General features: G+C 36.1%; 1 protein-coding gene across 1 annotated transcript; it reads right to left on the reverse strand.

The window, feature by feature from the left end:
- Window positions 1–21069: 21069 nt before the first annotated feature.
- LOC132068599 (uncharacterized protein At1g28695-like) lies at window positions 21070–23295 on the reverse strand. The gene is made up of 3 exons (XM_059462232.1): window positions 22992–23295; window positions 22525–22902; window positions 21070–21740 (listed from the first exon to the last, which is right to left on the reverse strand). The coding sequence occupies exons 1-3, from the start codon at window positions 23148–23150 to the stop codon at window positions 21240–21242; spliced, it is 1038 nt and encodes a 345-aa protein (XP_059318215.1). The 5' UTR covers window positions 23151–23295; the 3' UTR covers window positions 21070–21239.
- Window positions 23296–24448: the final 1153 nt, after the last annotated feature.

The following is a 24448-nucleotide window of genomic DNA, read 5'->3' on the forward strand; positions in this document are numbered from 1 at the left end:
ACATTTTTTTAGGACATACTAAAATGAAAATCGTGTCACATAAATTGGGATGGATCGGGTATTTTTTAGTATTTTTAACTATTTTCTTATTTTCTAATTTAGTTGTGACATAGGTACCTGGGAAGATTCGGGTCAACCGATAAAGTCCGACCCTTATCCGTTGTAACGCTGTTTTTCGTCATAGGGGATCGACGAATTTTATGTAATAAGTGTTGAAATGAAATTGAGTTTAATGGAATTTGATTGGAAATTTTGGAAAAGAAAGACCGAAAGAAGTTTGAGTACGTTAGCCAAAAAGCAAGCCAAAGTTACGTGCTGTTGGCATAGTCCGTTTATCGGAGCCTGTTTCCGGGTCGGCTTGGTTTCAAATTTTCCTTACATTTTTTGGTACAAGTTACACATTTGGATATTCGGGATAATTTATTCGCTAGCTAAATATATTTTTAAAATATGAGAGCTGCTAAACCATTATATCAATTTAGCTCAAATGTGGCCACACCTATGAAAAGACTATTTTTCATGCAATGGGAAGAAATAAAACTTGAATTGATCAAAGAGATTTCTTGCAATTTGAATTAAGATGAACTTTGCGAAAGAAGGGTTACAATGCGTATAAATAACCTAGACACCGGTGTGAATTTGTTGTGCTACACCTATTTGGGCCATTGTGGCCAGGATCAATGTGGTAGAAATATCTTTTCCTAAGAATATATATTATTATGTTATGTATATTACATATTAGTACACGAAAGATAGATATTTGTATTTTTTTGGTGGAGAAATATACATTGTAAAAGTACCATTTTTTTAGAGATAGTAGCAAGTTCTGATTTAATCTTGTGGTATGTGATTCAACATATTCAACCGTCATGCGTCAACTAATTTAAATGTGTGATCTTTGCCCTTTTATGTAGGACATATACTATATTTGATTTTTTTTAGAAGTATTACTGCCCTGAAATTTGAAGTAACAATACAAAGAAATAATTTTGAAAATTTGTGAATGTTCAGGAGCAAAGCAATCAAAAGTGCATATTTCAAATAATTGAACGTTAAATATGCTTAATTAGATATTACAAAGATTAAAACTACCACCAAAGGATGTGGTGCAGCGGATGGGCCTGCTCGTCCCTTAACCAGAAGTCTCAGGTTCAAGCCCTTGGTATGGAAAAATCCTTGGTAGGGAGTGTTGACACGCAATTTTGTCCCTCCTTTATTCCAATTCATTTTCTTGAGCTTCTAAGTTATTAATAAATTAAATATACTATTTTTCGCCCTTATTTTATTATAATTTCTACAACTATATTAATATTGTTAAGTATTAATACCTCGTATATCGCTATTTACTAGTTACGTATTAATCATAAGATATAACCTGGATGATATTTTACTATATTATTACCTCACTTATATTTTATCTACTAATAATAAGATTATCGTGTTAAATCACACCCTGTTTATGCTAAATGCTAAATTATTATTATTATTATCACACACACACACACACACACGCGCACACACACACACACACACACATATATATATATATATATAGTATGTAGTTAATACAAAGAAGCCTAAAAGAAATTAATTAGAAGAGGAAATACCCAATAAATTCGGCTAAGTGGAAGCCCATTCCCACTGGCCCAAACAATTTACCCAGCCCACTTTCTTTAATCCCCTCAGATCTCTTTTTCTCCTTTCCCTTCATTTCAACGAACAGAGCCCAAATCGTCACCTTGAACCCAGCTCTTGATGAGCTGTCTCCGGCCATTTATGGCAAAGGTCAGCACGCCTTCGTCGCCTCCAGGTCTTGCTCGCCCATTCATGGCAAAATACTTTAACACTCTTTGTTGTTTTCTCGACCAATTGGCCCTTCAAACAGTAATCTCTTTTTCCCATTTATTTTTCATTATTTCTTTGATTTTCGGCACAATTGATAGGCGGGAGATCATTAATGATTTTTTTGGCACAACTCGAGTTTCAAAATTGGCTCCAAAACCGAGTTGAAACACGGATTTCAGTGTCCGTCCTACAGCGACCTAAATGGCCAAACCCCAGTATTTTGGGTTCATAAATGAACCCCCATTTTTTCTCGGGAGGTTTTTTTTTGCCTTGAACACCCCAAAATACCCCAAAAAAAGGGATCTTTTCTTTCAATTCATTTTCTTGAGCTTCTATGTTATTGTCAAACTAAATGCTTTATTTTCGCTATTTTAACGTTATTACTATTATCATTATTGTCCCTTTATTATACTTCACCATTTTTAAGATTACTAGCTCGAAACAAATTTTCTTATCATCTTACACCTCTTCTAATTGATTGTCGCCGCGTTATTTTCGTACTTATTAAATTAACTATAAGTCGATATATCATATCCTAACAATTTTGAAGCACTAGTATACTTATATTTTCCATATGTTAATTACTTTTATAGTATATCAATTACTAATGGTCATCCCTTAATACATATGGCACAAATTAATTCCTTCAAAGCCAAACACACCAACAATGCAATGGCCTAAATTTTCTACTACAAATAGCAGCCCATTAATCACCAAACTCAGCAGCCCAATCCGAATTTCACACAGCCCAATCCGAATTTAAAAAAAAATAATAATAATAAAAAAAAAAAAAAAAAAACTAGCCCATTTCTCTTTTACACACCAAGACCCTTCTTTTCCGCTTTTCCCTTTCATTTTTTCAATGAAATGTATCAAAAAACCTTCACCTTGAATCCAAACGAAACCCACCGATGAGTCGTCTCCTCGTCATTTATGGCAAAGCGCAAAGATGCTGTCATTTCCGTATCTTGTTACCTCATTTATAAAAGTATTTAACACTCTTGTCAAGTTGATTAATTGACCCGTCAAATAAATATTTCTTTTCCCATTTTATTTTTTTTCAATCTTTCCCGATTTTCGGTACAATTGATAGGCAGAGATCATTAATGATTTTTGGCACAACTCGTATTTCAACGAAAATTAAAAAAATTGAGTTGAAATCCGGAATTTCGGGTCCGTCAAAATGGCTAAAGTCTTTTCCTCCTATATATGTAACTCGATATCTCAAAGAAAAAGGATCAGGATTCTATGGCTAGGATTCATATCTAAGAAAACATTAGTTAGTCGTCGTTTTCTTAAAATAGAGCTTAGTATTTATTTGTTTGGGTCCGATTTATGCCTACATCCGCAGAAGAAGTTTTAGACGAGAGTTCCTTTTGGCATTTCATTATCTCTCGTTGGCCGGACATATGAGGCGTTCAACTCATTTTTGTCGAGTTTTGGATATGTCGTTACGAGAGTAGATTCTCCGCCACCCCCCGTCTCTACCATTGCACCCACAAGAGGTAAAATCCGACTCTAGTCTAACTTGTCCTTCTCCAAATTTCGATTACGTGTTCGTATTTAAAAATCATACGAGGTCCTCTCTATATTCATATCTATTTTTGAATTAAATCTCACATTAATTACTTTGAACTTCTTGTAAAATGTATGGCATTTAAATGCAAAAAGCTTCTATTATCTTCGATCGAAGCCATTCATACGGCGCTAGGAATCGTATCTTGTGGCGTTATGTCAGGGCTTTCCATACCATGTTCAACTAAATGTTTGCGTAGAAATTGTATCATGAAGATCATATCATTCTATGGCTTCACTAGAATTTCTTATGAGAAATGGTTATATTTCTCTGCTTGTTTTTTTTGCATTTCTGACTCATTAATCAATCTTCAAGCCGACTTGTCAGTATAGAAGTCAGACACCAATGTACCACGCTAAAATACCGTAGGAACCCGTGATCGATAGATCTCGATGATGAATTTGTTGTTTTGTCTGCTAAATTTCCAGGCCGATTATAGAGTGTACTTCTTGACCTTGTTGGCGGGTTGAAGAGCTCTGCTATCACCTACATACACTATCCAACATAGCTCGAGCACTACCGCTATCAATGTGGCCGAAGAGTCGATATCATCCATCAATATTTATCCAAATGCTTGTGTATAAAACTTCTCGGTGTGAACTTGAAATCAGGCTTTAGATTTGCACTCGACCTTTGTAACCCCTTTCATCTAGGAATCATGAGCGTTAGATTGTTTTGCATTTAAGTTCGAAATGATATAAGTGAATCACCGGTTTGCTCGAGATTTAAGTCTTGTGAATTCATTTTAGTCTAAGTCAAGTCATAAGAAATATGAGGATAAAAAAAATGGACTCTGTTTAGTTTTTTTTCTGATAATACAAGCTATATTACTACGTGCCTAAATATTGTATTACAGAGGTGGTTTGTTATTCACATGTTAGTGTAGTCACCCTTGTTTTACAAATATTCTTGTCCATTCTCCATGATCATTCCATATGTTAAAATGAAATCTTTTCTTTTGTCAAGAAAAATGTGCCCAAAGTGTTTGTCGAAATATGGCTAAGAATTATCTTCAATGGAATATCGGGTAGGAACTAGGATCTTGTTTTGTTGGTCAAATCTAATTTCATTTCATTATGTTTGTTTGTTTCTCACATAATCAAAGTAATTGTTTAATGGTTTTTAAAGGAAAATTTGGTTAAGCGTAACTTCTAATGATATAAAGTGCTAAAATTGACACACGCCTGATATGACTATGGTTTGGAACCCTGTTTGATTGTTTAAATGCAATAAAGAACTTTTCAAGTCTTTATGCATGTTAGAATTATGTTAAAGCCACTCGTTTACTAGGAATTCTTGGTTCTTTATTTTTCTCACATGAAAGTATGTACCCCTTTCTAATGTTTATCTTCTCTTTCTTTTCTTTGTTCGCATGAACACCTAGAGCCGGAAGAAGCCACTTCGAGACTCAAACGACGCCGTCGTCGCATAAAGCCGTCCATCATTTTCTCTCTTATGCCCATTTTGTTAAAATGTGGAACAAGGCCGAGAGAATTTCACTTTTCAAAGCTCTGAATTTCTCCGAGCTCATTTATTTTATTTCCTCTTCCCTTTTATATGTTATTACTTGTGTGATTGAATTACTCCTATTTATTTAGGGTGGTGAATTTAGTCTTACGAAACAACACTACTAGGATTTTAACTTCTAGTTAATAAACAATTATTTTAACCTCGTAAGAGGAGCTTCTAATTTTGCAAATGGCAATAGCATTTTTGGAAGTCAAATGGCAAACTCATTTTTAAATGATAGAAATTTGGAAAGGTTTTTTTAATTTCAACTGTGGAAATTTCGAGCTCCATTAGTTCGTGACTATTTTCAATGGGATGCAAATTTTTCGCCATCTGAAATTACTGCAAAAAGAAAAATCAAATATGCTTTCCTAAACATTATACTTTTCCCAACTTTTAATTGCATTATATTTTGTAAACATATCTTCAGACTACTTCTTATCATGGCTTATAAAATGTTTCACATTGAGCTTTAATTTCTTTCAATCAATCCTAAGTCCTGGGCCTTGCTAACCATTATTAATTGATTTTGCAGCGACGTTTTAACGCCTTCCCTTGCATTAATCAACTCTTATCTAATCTCATGAAATAATAGGACTATGTTCAGCTAACTTTAAACAACGACTTTAACTAACTTTAGGTGTCCTAATTCATCATAATAATTACTTGCATCATTAATTTTAATTAACCTCAATTACCGAAACGTTGTAAATCATTTTCGACTTCTGCTAAATGCAAGATAACAAATATAACACGAAAATTTTAAAAAATTAGAGGCACTACCATCAAAAAAGTTAGATACATTCCTGACATTAAGATTTGGAGTAGCCTTTGAAAATTGACTTTGGCGAGCAAAATGGAACAAGTTGGGAGGACGAATTCTACAGGATTCTCTTTGAGCAAATAATTTTCTCTACAGAGGGAGATTCTCTTTGAGATTTGGGGCTGATAGGGGCAGTGGTTGCTAAGGCTAGTATTAGGTTCTTTGTTGTTTGAGGTAAGATTGTCATTGGAATATAAGACAATGAGGTCGAAGGTATAATGCAATTGGGCCAGATATGCTACTTGAGATGGGCTCGACGGATTTAATTTGTTGAGCTTCAGAAATCTGAAAATGCTAATAAGAGGAGGATCTAATGATTTAAAATGAACCTTTCTTTCTCATATAATCAAAATATTATTGAGATAGCCAAAATGACTTTAAACAATTGATTTGAAATCAAATCACTCTTTAAAAGTTGAACCCAGTTTAATTAAAATGAAACCAACTAATTATCCAGTTAATTGATTAAACTTCTTATCCTCAACCAAGGACAATATATATCTGCAAAATATTAATTATTGTAATTAAAACGTAAACAACTTGAAATTGACAACTTAAAATACGTTCGTGATCAAACACTTATTTTATGGGATAATATGATTTTCAAATTGACAAACACATTTGAAATTAAGAAAATAATATATAAATATACATATAATATCTATCAAGGTATTTTTTTCAAAAGAAATAGCGAAAATAAAGTAGTAGTTTAGGGAAAATATTTTTTAGGAAACTTTCCTGAAATAGTTATTTTACTTTATTTAAAATTCAAGAACTAAACTAGTTAATTAAACATGTGGAGGCCAAAATTGGGTGTCAACGGCAGTCGGCTTTTGAGTTTCGTGTGTGATGTCGTTAAACGGCTTGACTAATGCTTGTCGGTATTTATGGATTTGATGAATCGCGTATTTAGACATTTCTTATATCGGTTTACGATTGTATTTATTAATGATATTACTAGTCTACTGCTTGATCGGAGGGCAAAACATGAGGAACATTTGTGTGCGGTACTCGAGTCTTCCCGGGATCGGAAGCTTGTACAAAGCTTTCTAAATATGAGTTACGGTCAAACTGCGCGCTTTTACGGGGCACATTATATGGAATGAAAGGCATCGAGGGTTGGACTCGCGCGATGCGGGGTACTATCCGAGTTCGGCAACCTCGTCGTTAGTAGGCCGGGGTTAAGAGCGCCGGTATGAGGGATTCGTGCTAGTCCGTTATAGAGATACGGCTCCTCGAAGGAGAAGTGGCCGTTTGAAATATTTAGAGACGAGGTCCTCGGATATCGAAGTAGGTTGTGTGTTCCGGATATGTTGCGGGGTTACGTCGGCCAGTTGTGGGAGAAAATTTCGTACGTTCTCATTGTTTTATCCGTCAGAGGGACGAAAAAAAAATGTATCATGATATCAAGGAAGTTGCAGTGGGACGAGATGAAGAAGATATAGCGAGTTTGTGGCTCGGTACCCTAATTGTCAAAAGGTTAAGGTTGAGCACCGAAGCCCGGTGGGTCGCTGCGGAGTATGGAGATTCGACTTGAAAATGGAGGCGATCAATATGGATCTTATTACAGGTTTTCCCCGTTTTCAGTGTAAGTTTGATTCGATATGGGTGATTGTTGATAGGCTTACAAAGTCAGTACATTTTCTACCTGTCAAGACTAGTTATTCCACCAAGGATTATAAAGTTATATATTAAAGAGATAGTGAGATTTCATGGTGTTCCATTATCTATTATTTCGAGGAGAGGTGCCTGATATACAACTAACCACGGAGATCTTTCGAGAAATGATTAGGGACACAAGTGAGTCTAGCATAGCATTTTATCCCAGGACGGATAGACGAGGGTTGAGCGTAAGATTAGGACAACTATAGAGGATATGTTACGGGAGCATGTGTGATAAACTTCAAGGTAGGGGATGATCATATCACTGTGCTTATCGAGCTTGTGTATGATAATAGTTACCACTCCGGCAATCAAATGGCTCCATATAAAGCCTTATATAGACGAAAATGTAGATCACCGATCGGATGGTTCGAGGTTAGGGAATCTAAGCTAATAGGACCAGATTTGATCCAGCATGCAGTTGATAAGGTTAAGCTTATTCAAGAAAGGCTATTGGCTGCTCAGAGTCACCAGGAGTCTTATGCAGATAATCGATGACGAGATTTGGAGTTTCAGGTAGACGACTGGGTATTCCTGAAAATATAGTCAATGAAGGGTGTTATGAGATTTGGTAAGAAGGGAAAGCTTAGCCCTCAATACATTGGGCCTTATAGGATTGTGCGCCGAGTAGGCCAAGTGGCTTATAAATTAGCTCTAATTTCAGACTTGGAGCTGCACATCTGGTCTTCTACGTGTTTATGCTTCGTAAGTATATTGAAGATCTTTCCAGGGTTGTACCTATTGATGATTTACAGGTTACAGAGAAGCTATCATATAAGGAAGTCCCTATTGCCATCTTAGATCGACAGGCCCGTAGGTTAAGAACCACGGATGTGGCATCCGTAAATGTGCTTTGGGGAAACAAGAATGTTAAAGAGAAGACTTGAGAAGTCACAGAAGATATGAAGTTTAGATATCCGTTTTGTTTTACGGCTCAAACGGATACGAGGCAGCAACGTCGTTTCGGTATGTATTACTTATCAGCTACTCTTGTTCATCGTGTGGGACCATTGTTGTTATTGATTGTTGCGGCCCTGTGCGGCATTGTACAGTTTGGTTTGTTGTGTGGCAGATTGGTACTGGTATAGTTACAGAGGAGACTCTATCAAAATTTCTGCAAGATTCCTGAGAGTTTAACATTCGAAGACGAATGTTTCTAAGGGGGGAAGGATGTTACACCTTGTAGTTTTATAAGTTGATATTCGTCATTTGTTAGGTGCCCCAGTCTCGGACACCGAGGCTGTCCCTGAAATTATATGAGGTTAGACATGCCTATCTTATGTTTATAAGGGTTTAAGTTCATGCTTGGTAAGTTATGGAAGGATTAGAGAACAAGCAAATCGAAGAGAATACGTGTCGACAGAGTTTCGTTCTGGAATTATTTGATACGGATCGTATTATTGAGATACGAACAGTGTCTTGAGATAATGATTGTATTTAAGGATTTAAAAATTTAACTGAGAAGCAGATTTTGAGTTTGGAAAATACAGACCATTACACGGCCAGTATATTGGTTGTATATTTTTATACGGTCAGTATATACGAACCGTATTTCTATGGCAGTGGATTTTGCTATTTTTTTATATTACGACCTCTCCTCATTTTTAAGTCATTTCAACTCAACCCTAAGTTCATATAAGCTCTAGAACCCCTCTCCCATCATATTCAATCACTCCCCAAGTGAAGATCAACTATCAAAGTGAGAATCAAGTGCTAAAGGTTTTCAAAGTATTATTGAAGCTTGTTTCTCCTTCTTGTGGAAGCTTTGGAGGATACTTCAAAGTGAAGTAATATTGGAATTGAAGTGTTCTTGAGCTCTTGAGATAAGATTTTATCTTATTTCCATGTTTATGTGATAGTTATGCTAGGGTTTGAGAGAAGGAAATTGGAGGAAAGGTTCAAGCATGAACTTGAAGTTATGTTGAGTTGTAATCGAACTTGAGCCATGATTTCTAGTGTGTTTTGAGCAAAAATCTTGTTGTGGGAATAATAGTTGATGTTGAGAATTTGTTGAGGTTGTCATGCTTGATGTATTTGGAAGAAAAAAGTGAATAAGTGTTGTATGCAAGAGTATATCGAGCTGCTCTATCTTTAAATGCTGTGGATATGAGTTTAAGGAAGATCATATGAAGTTTTTGTGTTGATTGTTGGTTGTGGGCTTTGTGGTGATGATTAAGAAATAAGGGAAATACTGCCCGTTTCAATATATATAGTCTTGGCGCTCTAGCTGTGATAAGATCATTGTTGGATTGCTTGGACGACTTGAGGTATGTTAAGCCTAACTTTTCTTCTTTTGGCATGATCCTTATGAACGGAACGTAAACGTAACGTTACTCCATAATGATTCTATTCTTAGTAGCTAAGGATGTCCCATGATGATTCATGATCTAGTAATGTTGATTTCAATAAGTACTTTTTTAGATTCAAGATGATTCATAAAGTCATTTGTTGATGAAAATGCTATCACATAATGATGTTCGGAGGTATAACGACCCTATGTCACTACGACATATTCAGGATGTACTCTTATCACAGTCATGCATTACATTATATATATATATATATATATATATATATATATATATATATATATATATATATATATACATGTACGGACCTATGACCTTTCAAGCATTATATACGCGTATATTATGTATTATATATCTGTATGGGGTATGGGGAAGGTGACAGCATTATATATGCACTACCACCTGATCAGCTAGTCACATGATGATAATGATAATGCCCATAGAGACTGGTATGATACGATGGGATGCCTACAGAGTCTTGACAGGCGTTATATACGCATATACATGTATGACCCTTACTCATACATGCACAGTATTTATGTATATCATTGGCCCACAGCGGCAGTTCAGACATACGGGTTGCATTTATTTTATCCTATGTACTTTTATGTCTCTTGATATTACTTTCATGTCTTATATACTCAGTACTTTGTCCGTGCTGACGTCCCTTTTTGGGGGCGCTGCGTTTCATGCTCGCAAGTTCAGGTTGACAGGTTGATGATCCGCCCCTTTAGGTTGCTATTTAGCTTATAGTGGAGCACTCCTCTTGTTCCGAAGTTGCTATTGAGTTTTTGGTACGTTATACTTTTGTGTACATATGGGTACGGCGGGGCCCTGTCTCGACCTTATCGTGTTATATACTCCAGTAGATGCTTGTAGACACTAATAGGTTAGTTAGACGTTGTATGGTCTCTCCGGTCTATATTTTTTGATGCATAGTATCTTCATGATGGCCTTGTCGGCTTGCATAGTTTTCATCCAACATAGTCTTATGGTATGTCTTTTCGGGCTCATCCCTCTTCAGTGTATTGCTCATATGATTTAGCAGATTTCCATCTGATGACCTAAGAGGTCCACTCTTCTTTACAGTTATAACATGAAAGCATGATTAGTGGTGCACAGAAGGTAGGGCCTAGGTGCCCGTCATGGCCCTCCAATTTGGGTCGTGACAATTTTCTCCAAATAGGTCTGGATTTACCATTGTAATAACGGTTTTGAACTCTACCAATTCCAACGGTGCTATTGCAGTGAATTAAAATAGGAGGAATTGGTTTTTCAAAATAAGGTATTTGAACTAATAAATCCCTTAACCAATTCGCTTCTTCTGTAACTGAAGCTACAGCAATTAGTTAAGCCTTCATGGTAGAGTTAGCAATAATAGTTTGCTTTTTTGATTTCTAACAAATACCACCACCTCCCAAAGTAAAAATATAGCCAATAGTAGAACAGGAATCACCAGATAAAGTGTTCCAATCTGCAGCAGATAAACCTTCAAGTACAGCAGGATATTTTTTATAAAACAAGCCATAAAATTTTATACCAACTAAATATTTCATAACTCTCATTATGGCATGCCAATGTTCATTACATGATTTGCTTGTAAACCTGCTAAGTACCCCAACTGCATACGCAATATCAAGCCTAGTGCAATCAGTTACATATCTCAAACTTTCAATTAAGCTGGCATATTCCTTTTGATTTATCACACCATTTTCACTTTGAACAGGAAACAAGTGAAAACTTGATTCAAAAGGAGTTACAACATGCTTGCAATCAAGAAAGTTATATTTTTTCAAAATTTTCTCAACACAATATGACTGGTCAAGGAAATTTCCATCACATGTTTTAGTAATTTTTATTGCAAGAATAAAATTTGCCTCACTAAGATCTTTCATATCAAAATGGCTTCTAAGAATATTTTTAGTTTCACCTATAACATTCATGTTAGAGCCAAAGATCAATAAATCATCAACATAGAGGAAAACAATAACATGTGAATTATTGTAAGACTTATGATAGATGCACTTATCACACTCATTTGTTTTAAAACCATTTTCAATCATGCAGGAATCAAATTTCTCATGCAATTGCTTTGGTGCATGTTTCAAGCCATATAGGGATTTAATAAGTTTACACACTTTGCTTTCTTGGCCTGCTTCAACAAAACCTACGGGTTGTTCCATATAAATTTTCTCATTTTGATCCCCATTTTAAAAGCAGTTTTTACATCCATTTGATGAATATGCAAATAAAAAATTGCAGCAATAGCAATTAAAAGTCTAATGGATGTAATTCTAGTTACCGGAGAAAAAGTATCAAAAAACTCTAGGCCTTCTAGTTGTTTAAAACCTTTAACAACTAGTCTAACCTTGTATTTATCAACAGAACCATCCGATTTTAACTTTTTTCTTCGGACCCGGTCACGACCCATTTTACTAGGCCATGCAGACACCTATCATTCCCCGTGCGATAGACGAACCCTTGTCCCAACATAACCAATTCAAGTAAAGGCGGAAGAAATAAATATAGAATAAGTTTCAAATCATCCACATAAGATAAAGTGCGGAAATACTAAATACAACCCCAAAGATCTGGTCTAGTCATACAAGAGCACTAACTAAATACTACAAGTCTGAAAGATGATAAAGTCTCATAATACAACTGTCTCGGAATAAGAGTAAGACAAGTAAGTAAAGGAAAGAACATCCGGGCAGTGGCCGACATCGTGCTCACCCTAGAATGACTCTTCAGCCACCTCGCCAATTAGCCGGGAGGGGAAAAGTGGAACTTGTCTAATACTCTGCATCCGTAAAAGAATGCAAAGAAACGTAAGTCAGTACAAAACAACGGTACTGGTAGGTATCATCGACCAACTAAGTATAGCTAACATAATTCAAACCATAAAGCAGGATAGGCAGGTAAATCAACAAGTATAAGTCAACACAACCAGATCAAAGTATCCGTCATCACCTAGGTTGAATCATCTGAACCCAAGTGTACCAAATCTCAATATATATACAAATCGAAAATCAAATAACAGAAGAACAACACTGAATCATCACAATATAAGCCAAGATGCAATGCAATGCGATAATGTATGAATGCAATGCCATGCCACGCAAATGTTGTGTACACATGTACTTTGGACGGAAATATCGACGTCTCGGTAGCACAACCCAAGGTGACTCGCGAAGTCTACATGCCACTCGTCCCAGATCTTTGCCCAACAGATAGACGAGACCCCGGATCTTTGCCCACGGGGGGTTCTCACCGGCACCATCCTGGGGGACCCGCGCAGTCCATGCACTCACTCAATCCACGATTCAGGAATGAACATCGGATATCAGACTCTCACATCACTCAAGCAAAAGAGTTTTCATCAAGTATCAATTCACTCAATCCACGATTCCAGGACGAACATCGGATATCGGACTCTCACGTCACTCAAGTAAAAACCGAGACCAGCTCATCACAGTATTTCATCAAGTATCATCAAGGTATCAACAGTGTATCATGAATGAATGGGAATGCGTGCAATGCATGTGTCAACATCAATAATCTGATCAATATCACAAGTACCAACATGGGTACGCTAACAATATAATCAATGTCACAAGTACCAACATGGGTACGCCAATAACATATCAAAGTCACAAGTACCAACATGGGTACGCCAATAATATATGTGTCACAAGTACTAACATGGGTATGCTAACAATATCAGTAAAGACTACACAAGTCATAGGACTCTATCCCTGTATCGACGTTAAGCCGTAAGATACTACAATATCACAATCAATATGGACAACAGATCCCAATATCTACTAACAACACGTGGCATCAAGCCAACACAATAGAATAATCAAGTCACAACACAACGGGGTGGCTAGCCCCAATCACGCAGCAGGGCCCAACCTAAGACAAAATCTAACTCAACTTCACACCCGAAGGTTTACATGCTCTTTCCAACAATATAATCTAAATATATGCTTCGTTATACGAAGTCTCACCAAGGGTAAGCCATAACCTACTTGGATGGCCGAACAGCAATACACCAACAATCACTCTTTAGCCTTGCCCTTCCGCTGAGCCTCAAGATCAAGAAAGTCTATCCATATTTGAAATCTAGATTAGAAATCATGAAGATCGATACCTATATCGCTATCATTCAAATTGGATCAAAAAAATAACCCTAGAATTAGGGAAACGGGGCCCATAATGGCAAAACAGGAAATTTGGGGGTAAATTATCCAATTAAAAACTAGCTGATCAAAACCCATCAACTAATTGCTAAATTAACTCAAGGATTCATCCAATTTCGAAATCCAAGTGAAACCCTCAATTTTGGGTATAAACCCTAACTCTTAAATTCAAGAATTCAACACTAATAATGGAAGGTATATAATTATCAACCTTAGATACATCATAATCTAGCATAAACCCAATCAATTTCATCATTTAAAGCAACTTAGGAAGTCTAACCAATTTTATGAAATTCTCAAGAAAGACCCATTAACCTTCTTCATGAAAAAACTCAATTTTCTACTTTAGAAATCATGGATTAGAGCTTAAACCAAGGAAATGAATCAAAGGGAAATACTTAGATTATGGTTTAGACCTTATCCCATGGAAGAAACTTGAAGAAAATCCTTGAATTCTCCCAAACTCAAAATTCCAAGATCAGAAAAACTCCAACAACATTAATAGCCAAAAACGACCAGCTGTTCTGCCTCATTTCTTGTGCCAAACGATCCTGAAACTTGCTTTTGATATCTCCAATGGATTCCTTGTGAAATTCAAGTCAAATTAGGCTTTTGAATCACTCTATTTGACCTTATAATGAAGGAGATATGGAAGTTTCAATATTTGGAATAGTGTAGATTTTTAAATACGAATTCAGTGGCATTTTCATAATTAATTTGAAAAAAATCTGGCAACCCAATTCTTAGTAAAATGACCATAAATCCCTCATACGATGTCGAAACTTGATGATTTTAGTTGCTATGGTTCCAAAATTATGATACGGATATAATGGTTCAGTCGAAACACGAGTCAAAGGCCGTTTGCTCAATATGGTACCCTTTATGCTCAAATCGACATCGAAACCGAAAATAATCACCATACAACCTAAACTTATCCAAAACTCATCGCAATCTAACCAAACTTTGATGGACATGTCCAAAATAATCATACAAACTTATTGGAACTTCTAAGACATCGACACGGGATCATCTTGACCCGATGCTGACCGTGGTCAACTCTAATTCTAACTTAACCAATTTCTTAACTAATGACCCAAATCACACCCGAACCCTTCGGGAACCAAACCAATGATACCACTAAGTCATAAATCACCCCCCCGGACCTAATAGATCTGTCGGAATTTGATTATGGGCACGTTTACCCAAAAGTCAACTTCGAGTCAAACGATTTTTGCTTTATGGCCAAATTTCTAAAAGTCATTCCAAGACCCAAAACGATGCCTAGGGAACTGTGACACCGGTCCCCATAGTTCAAAATAGTACTAACAAGGCTCAGGGATGAGTCAACGGGGCAAAAATGGTAAAAACGCAATAACGACCAAACGGGTCGTTACAGACCCATTTACACCCAATTGTTTTATAGCCCGGTGGTAAATCAATTAACTTCCAAGTTTTATTGGAAATACGTGATTCCATTTCATCATTTATAACCTCTTTCCAAAAAATAACATCATGTAAAGATAAAGCTTCTTGTGAAATGAGAGGGTCATCTCCAACATTAAAAACATTAAAAATCAGGACCAAAATCTTTTTTACTCTAGCTCTTTTACTTCTTCTTAACTCAGAATTATCATTTTCGTTATTTTTCAAAACAGAAGTAAAAGAACTAGGTAGTGACGAAGTATTTTCTTAGTCCTATGACCCCCATTATTTTTAGAAACAAATGGAAATTTATTTTCATGAAAAATGACATCACCTAATTCTATTATTATTTTATCTTCAAGACTAAAAATCTATAGGATGTACTATTTGAAGCGTAACCAAGAAAAGCACAAAGCAATAACTTTTTTACCCAACTTAGAAATTTTGGGATCCATTAGCCTTACATAAACTAGACAACCCCAAACTCTTAGATATCCTAACTTTGGCTTGTGACCTTTCCACAACTCAAACGATGTTAATTTTGTCTTTTTATGAGGCACTCAATTCAACACATAACAGGCAGTCAAAATAGCTTCACCCCAAAAATTTAGAGATGCACTTGACTCAATAAGCATGGCATTTGTTAATTCAACCAAAGTTCTATTTTTTCTCTCCGCTACACCATTTGACACAGGAGAATACAGTGGAGTAGTTTCATGAATTATTCTCAATGATCTAACAAAAGAATTAAACTTATTTTATTCATATTCACGGCCTCATCACTTCTAATTTTTTTATTTTTCTGCCAAACTGATTTTCAACTTCATGGAGATAAATTTTAAATTTTCAAAAGCATCACTTTTATTTTTCATCAAGAAAACATATGTATACTTAGAAAAATCATCAATAAAATTGATAAAATATCTATTTCCTCCACGAGTTAAAATTCCTCCAAGTTCAGAAATATCAGTATAAACTAACTCTAACAATCCAGTTTTTCTTTCAACTCGAACATGAGGCCTTTTTTGTGATTTTGGCTTTACTACAAGCCTCACATTATTCATAATCCTTTTTAATCATTGGAATTAATACTAAACTACTCATGATTCCCACATAACGATTATTAATATGACACAAATGAGCATGCCAAAAATTAGTAGAAGAAAGCATGTAAACAGAATTAGAAACTTTATTCATCTCAACATTCAACTTGAACATCCCATCACAAGCATATCCCTTTCCCACAAAAATACCATTTTTCACTGTTACATATTGATCAAACTCAATAATTCGTTTGAAGCCTGCTTTATTAAGAAGAAAACTAGACATCAATTTTTTTCTCATGGAAGGAGTAAAAAGTACATCTTTTAATGTTAATACCTTCACGAGGTAAAGCTCAACTCGACATCTCCCTTTCCAAGCACTTGAGTAGTGTGAGAATCACCAAGCATGATGGTTTTGGGCTCCTCAAATGGAGTATATACTTTGAACCAATCTTTGTCATAGCAGACATGACGGTTTGCACCAGAATCAGCCCACCATCCATCAACATTTTCAATCATATTTATGTCTGTTATCACCGCCACAAGTGGCTCTTCGGTAACGTTCGCCTGAGGTATAGGACCACGTTTTCGAAACTTGCAAAATCGAGAAATATGCCCACTCTTGCCACAGACAAAGCATGGTCCTCCATTTTTTACTTGTTGATTTTGTGCTTGGTTATTATCGCCATTATTTTTCTTGGGAGGTCTACCATTATTTTTCTTGAATATTTTCTTTTTAGGCTTCATAGAGGTAATTTTGTTAGCATTTGGAGCAGAATTATTTGAAGTAATTAAATTTACCTTGTTTGTGATGGGTTGTAAGGTGCTCTCTTCCGTTTGCAAAAGTGCATCTTGGCCCCTTGCCTCTTCTTCCATGCGGATTCGCATAATCAATGTCCCAAGTGAAGTTTCCTTTTTTGTGGCGCATAGCGTTTTGAAATTCCTTCCATGAATGTGGAAATTTATCTATTATGCCACAAACAATAAGGTTATCTCCAATTTTTATCTCCTCGGACCTGAGCTCTCCAATGATCATTATAAAGTCTTGAGCTTAGTCTACCACTGATTTGTTGTCCACCATTCGAAAACAAAAAAAATCTACTAGCAGCATATGTTTTCGCTCCAGCCTCCTCGGTATCATATTTACTCTGCAATGCTTTCCAAATTTTCTTTGCAGTAGAGTAAGTTCTCTCATAATAATCATAAAAATTATCCGATAGACAATTAAGAAGATAATACCGACACTTGTATGAATCTTCATCGTACTTTTCAATTTTTTCTTGAAGAGAAATAAGTTCTTCATCTTTCATGGAAGAGTTGTCTACTTTATTTGGATTCTTCTCAGTTACCATATAAGAAACATTGAGAAGACTTAAGTAGAAAAGTACTTTATCCCTGTCATGACCCGAGCCGATGAGCCATGACGAGTGCCCAACCACTACTGACCAAGCACCCCTAAACTCGTACTTGCATCTCGCTGAGCAACATGGTGACCCATATAATTTATAACTGAGCTATACTAACTCCTGTATGCATCAAGAACTTGCAACCAGTATATATATACATATACATACGTGCTGAGGATAACAGTGCAAGCCGACTAGGCCACTACATATGTCGTACAACCAAAATATGAACCGACAAGGCTACATAACATCTTAACTACACACAACTGTCTACAGACCTCTATGGAGTACTAGCTGTAGAAAGGACAGGACAAGGCCCCGTCATACCCATATATACATGTCAAAATGGCATACCAAAAGGGGCTGGACGACTCTCCGAGCCAAGTGGAGCGCGCAACGTACGCCAGTGGAAGGAAGGCCTGCCGAGCCGGATAGCACTCCGTGCGCTACTGAACTCGCGGGCATGAACGCATCGCCACCCGGCAAAAGGGACGTCAGTATGAAATAATGTACTAAGTATGTAAGGCAAAGGATAACTGAAACTGAACTGAAAACAATACAATCTGGAGGCCAAAGAATGACCTGAATATCTCACCTAACCTGTCTCATACGAAATACAATATAATGCTATTATATATCTCACTGCACCAAGTGGCCGAAGAAACGAAAAATCTCAGCGACCCGTCGGCCAGGGCAATCGTCTCCACGACCCGCCATAGGCCGGGCAATCGACTCCACCCATAGGCCGGGCAATGCGGCTCTCACCGACACGTGGACCGGAGCAATCTATCTCACGACCCATGGACCGAGGGCAATCGTCTCGCCTAACCCGTGAGCCGGGCAATCGTCTCGCTTACCCGTAGGCCGGCAATCTGTCTCACTAACCCGTAGGCCGGGCAATACGTCTCGGCCGACCAAGTGGCCAGGCTAAAGAAAATGTCTCACTGACCAAGTGGCCAGGCTAAAGAAAAATATATGTGTATATCATGCATATGCTGAAAAACACTGATATTGTAACATGTCTCTTCTATCTCTCTATAAACTCAAGGACATAGGGAGGGGATATGGCCCCTCAGAAAGAACAACATAACACTCGGAAACTATGCAATAATATGACAAGCTCTACTTTGACAAATCTCTAGTTATAAGGTTCTTTACGCTCCGACCCTATATGGAATCATGCCAAGAAAAGAAGGTACAGCCTTAACATACCTGGAAGTTCACTTCTCGACTTTCCAACCTACTTCCGATCTCGCAATCTACATATAAAACCATTCATACTATTGTTAGGCTTATCGTCATATGCTTATCTTAAGCCTTCAAACTAAACCCTTTTTAGAATCTGTCGAAATTCGGGCAAAGATCTCCTCTATATCTTCTACTCCCTCCAATCTTCAAAACAACTCCTAAATCACAATAAAACATCAACAATTCCATAATCAAAAGATTACATTCAAACTATACTCAATTTAATCCCAAAACTTCTTTTCACATTCAATTCATAACCACAACTTCATACAACCCCTTATACCCTCGTATATGAAAATTCCTTAACATCATTATTATCCCTCATAACAAGTTTATGCTCAAAAAATACTAATAATTATAACTCAAGTTAATTCACAACTCAAAATATCATCAAATGTATATTTGAACTTTTCCTCCAATTTTCTTCTCCTCAAATCTTAACATAATTACTAAACAAACTCATAAACATGAAACTAAGATGAAATCTTACCTCAAAATTCAAGAACACTTCAATTCCATGGTTACTCCGCACTTAAAAATACTCACCCAAACATCTTCAAGAAGAGGAGACAAGTGTAGACCTCACTTGGAAGCCTTAACCACTTTAATCTTTACTTTGATCCTTGGTTTAGGCTTGGAAATATGTTGGAATATGTTTGGAGAGGTTTCTAGGGCTTTCTAGGACACGGGTTGTGTCAAAAATGAAATAAAAATGACCAAAATTGTCATATAGACTTGTAGGAATATATGTGGATGTTGTGGAAGGGTCTAGAGTTGGAAAATGACCCAAAAAATGACCAAAAGGGTCCTTTTATACTTGCCAAGGTCGGTGCAACCAACCTAAAATGTCGCGCACTGTAGCTGCGCGCGCTCGAGCACTGTAGCTGCGCGTGTTTTTGCTCCGCCGGGCTAACTTGTAACGTCCATAACTCTCTACTCCGATGTCATATCCCCGAGCGGTTTGTTGCGCTGGAAACTATACTTCATGAGCTTCATTTTAGGCTTTTACTTTACTTCAAAACTTTTCATATGCTAAAAGATATACTCGTCTAAAGTTGACCCAAAATTTCCGTCCAAAATTCTCCCAAATTTTTGACAAACTTATTTTTTTCTATTTGCTTGGTCCCAGAACCTTTAGACACTTGCTTAGCACTTGTTAAGAGTATTCCTTAACCTCATAAGGGTTCCATGACGTCTCCGAGCTTACGTTAGTTTACTCACGATGCAAACGACGTGAGAATTTTCAAGGTGTAACAATCCCTCCATCTCTTGAAATGAGTACCGTTGAACCGAATTGGCTTGTTAAGATCTCCCACTTTGACATCTGTGGAATATTTTTCAACTGTAGCCATTGAACCTTCTTAAAATTGTTGGTGAAAATACAATTACAATTGAAAAATAATATGATGAAAACAAAGTATCTTCAGCCTGAGGAGCGGATATCTCGCTCTCTTTAAGGAGATTCAAGCTCAACAAGGAAATATTTACCGGTCCAAAGAGTAATCTTCCTGACTTGTCCCCTCTAGGATACAACATCCCGACCACTTCGTACAACTCAACAAACTCTGGACAAGATGTTGAGTCCGAAGCTCCGCCAAAAAGAACACCTTCCTTCAACTAAATAAACTCTCTTTTATTTTCCTCACTTTTTCAAGAACTCTCCAATGTATAGTTTCTACACTCCACAAAGTTAAGGATGACTTCTATTTATAGGAGAAGAAAGTCATCCTTGTAATAATTGTATGAAAAGTATGGTTTAGTGGGGTGTTAAATTGGTAATAATATGGGTGAGTAAAAGGTTAGTGGTTACAAATGTTGCAAAAGAAATCATTATTTTGCTCTAGTGACCATTAACGTTTGAAAGAATGACTAAGGCATAATTGCCAGCCACTAACTGACGTGGTTTTAAGGCCACAATGTGCCTCTAGTCGTGGGAGCACTTTAATATATTAATACGTAATATTAAAATGCTCAAAAACACTTACATGAAGCAATTCCAGGGAACTGGAATATAATCAAGAATGTGAACAAACGTGACTGTGCTATTGCAGTAGTTGCACAAAGTATGTGAAAACATTTAATCTTATGATGCATTTACAATGGTACACTGTCTTGCTACAAAATCACGAGATTGAATTTGAAAAGAATTTGTAACCATAATTATTAAATTTCTCAACATAAAATCACGCCATCCTCAATTTTTCCAGGAATTGCGACAGTGATCATGAGGTGTCCACTGGAACCTGGACGTCTCATTCCCAGTGGCGCTCATAAACCTCTTCCAATCATGAATGACTGCTGTCAAGTCAGCCATTTTGGCACTAATTCTTCTACAACAGTTGGAATGAACAGTCACTACAGCTCTAACATCCTTACTATTTTGACAGAATCCGCTAAAATAAACAGTGTCCAAGAACCGCACTTTAAGGCCTAAATTTCGAAATTCTCCTTCACGTATTAGCTTCTGCAGAACGTCCTGTTCTTTCAATCCGGTGGAATTGTCTTTCTTCGCATACCATTTATCAAACAATGTGATAGTTTTGTTGTTTGATCTGATCATGTAGAAGCCTGTGTTGATGAGATTTGCCCCGGACCATTGGTCGCCGTTGAAACTATCTGTACTGATCTGCAAATCTATGGATTTGTTGTGGCTCAAATTTGGGAATGGATTTCTTAGCCATAACACGTCAGTGTCCTGTTCAACACAAAAGAAACAATAGTCAGCTAATTACTCCAATTGAGTTTGTCAAATATGCATGGTTTGGCTGAATATTAATTTCAATATTTATATAATGGAATTTTAGGAGTAATAACTTTTACTAATTTTTTTGAAGAATAAAATCATTGTACCAAATATAGAGATTAATTAGGTTAGGCAAAAGTATGTTAGTTAATAGTCAATATAGGAAATGTAAGCGCAAAATAGTGTTTAGTCATATAATTTGACTAATAAAATTTACTAGTATTTCTTTAACATTAGACGCAACTGAGTTCTTTGACAAATCTGAAAAGTCATAAACATCTTTTCTAATTGGTGACAAATAATAGACTTGGATGGTCTTTGCACATATACACATGATCAATATACTTAAATGCCATCGATGGATTTAAGCCCGGCTCCTCTACTCGGTCCCGTGAGGAAACACAGAGAACACATACGACAATTAATAGCTAACTTTACACGCCAATAATTAAAAAGATTTGAATTTAACTAATATACATATCTAAAGTAAATTCTTTTACACGATGAGTGTATTTTGACACATATTGTAGTACGCAACTAGCCTTATCTTTCAGGTTATTAATCTGGCTTTTTATGAACCTATCATTTAGATAATTTAACAGACAATTAGTATCTAAGTTAAAAAGATTTTGCACTATCTATGCAAGTTATTATAATGAAGTAAATGCAAAGAAAAATGAATGTTGTTTGGTGTAGTTTTCAACCTAAAAGCCCAGGGATAATGATTAGTACGTACCGTGAAGACGAAGTTATAACCACGCTTTAGAACATCGCCTAAGAAGCGGGTTCTTTGCCACATCATTTTTATAAAATCTTCTGACATGTACAGTTTCTCTCCGACGAAATCTACGCCATCCGTTTCGAGCTTGTAACAATGAAGATGGAGGAACTTGCACCTTTTGTACGATGTTTGATCCATCGCAACGATCAAAAGGTGTTTGATTAAATCATCAGTGCCTTCTCCTAGCCAGAAACCATCCAAGAAAATATCCAACATCGGCTTATCTCCCTCCACGTATGCTTTATTCAGAATCGCGATAATTACCGTCTTGTTCTCCGTTGAGGCTCCCGCTAATGCTTCTTCAAGCTCATCTCCGTACACCTTCATGTTAAACTGAAATGCATATACATGAGATTCTTAAAAGAATTTTTTTTTTTTTTTTTAAATGATGAAAAAAGAAGTATGCATGATTAATTGCTTACTGTTTTTGAAGGCTGACAAACGGAGTTTCCCGTTGGAAATAAAGCAAAATTATTGCTCTTAGAGGAAGAGCTCAACAAGAGAATACATATTAAAGCTACGGTTAAAAGTGTAGACAAAATATAGTGATAGTATTCATTGATGGGATTCTTGAGATCCATAGCCAAATTACGAGAAAGAGATCAGAGGGTTGCTTATCGGAATTAAGAGGGAATGAGTAGTTGCGTGGTTGTTCTAAACTCCAACTAAAACTTTTACTTGCCATTGGTTTTGTACTTCTCTTTAATTTGTTCAACTATATCACTGGTGGGGAATCCTAATAACCCACGTAATTTATTCATTGACAAGTATTAAAGAATTTTCAAATTGCGTGTGCTACTAATAATTTGTTTATTGAAATTATTATTTGTTCTTAAATAATAAACCTTAAATGTCTAGAAAATTTTGAGAAAAGTATATGCCGTGTGATAGAAATTGTTGAATTTTTTAAATGTTAAAAGATTATAGAATGTTCTAACGAAAGTATTTAACGAACTGACTTTCTTTCTTCCAACAATAAATATGAAAACAAGATATCCTAATGCCGCCGGTGAAAGTTTTTTCTCATTGTTATATTTATATCAACTAGTTTCTACGAACATACATTGCACGTTAATACCATGTCAATTATTAGCAAGTGCTTTGAATAAAAAAAACGAATTGTAAATATCAAAATTATAATTAGATAGTATCTAAAGTGAATTTGCATATTAACCAACCACTCAATTATAGAAAGTTTTGGTCCTTAAAACCATAATCTATCATAGCATTTCAATCCCGCGGATTTTAGTCCTAAATGCAGACACGGCATCAAATACACTTTGCAATAAATTTAAAACATAACGGACTTCAATTTTGCAACTTGAATATTAGATCTACATCTCCATCATACATGAAATCTTATGCCTTTCTTTTGATTGTCAGGATAAGCTAAATAGTTCATTTCTAGTCTTATGCTCTTTTCTTTTTCTTAGTGATCGTCTATGTGAGGAATCAAAATTCTTGCAAGAGTCCTTTAAACTTCTTACTTCCTTATGGAGATCCTTTTTTCCCTTTCTCCCTTTCCCCGTTGCCTCTACCCAACAATATAGTGTTAATTACATTAAACATCCCTATAATATGACTTAATTGTGCATATCCTTTATATTTTAAAATCAAACACTTATATAAATATAATATAAAAACTTGACATTTACACCCTCTGTGAAGTATAAAAAATTAAAATATAATTATTAAGAAATAAATTAAAATTATAAGTAAGAGTTTTTATTAGATTTTCAGCTTCAAATATTTGTAGAAATTCATAATAGGATGTGCGAATCTCGTCTAATTTGTCTTATGTATCTCTTTGACAAGTAATAAACTTTCAGCGGAGGCTCATTGGTTTTGGTTAACAAGAGATTCTTTATCATAGAATCAA

The sequence above is a fragment of the Lycium ferocissimum genome, chromosome 8, assembly GCF_029784015.1.
Source record: "Lycium ferocissimum isolate CSIRO_LF1 chromosome 8, AGI_CSIRO_Lferr_CH_V1, whole genome shotgun sequence".
NCBI lineage: Eukaryota > Viridiplantae > Streptophyta > Magnoliopsida > Solanales > Solanaceae > Lycium > Lycium ferocissimum.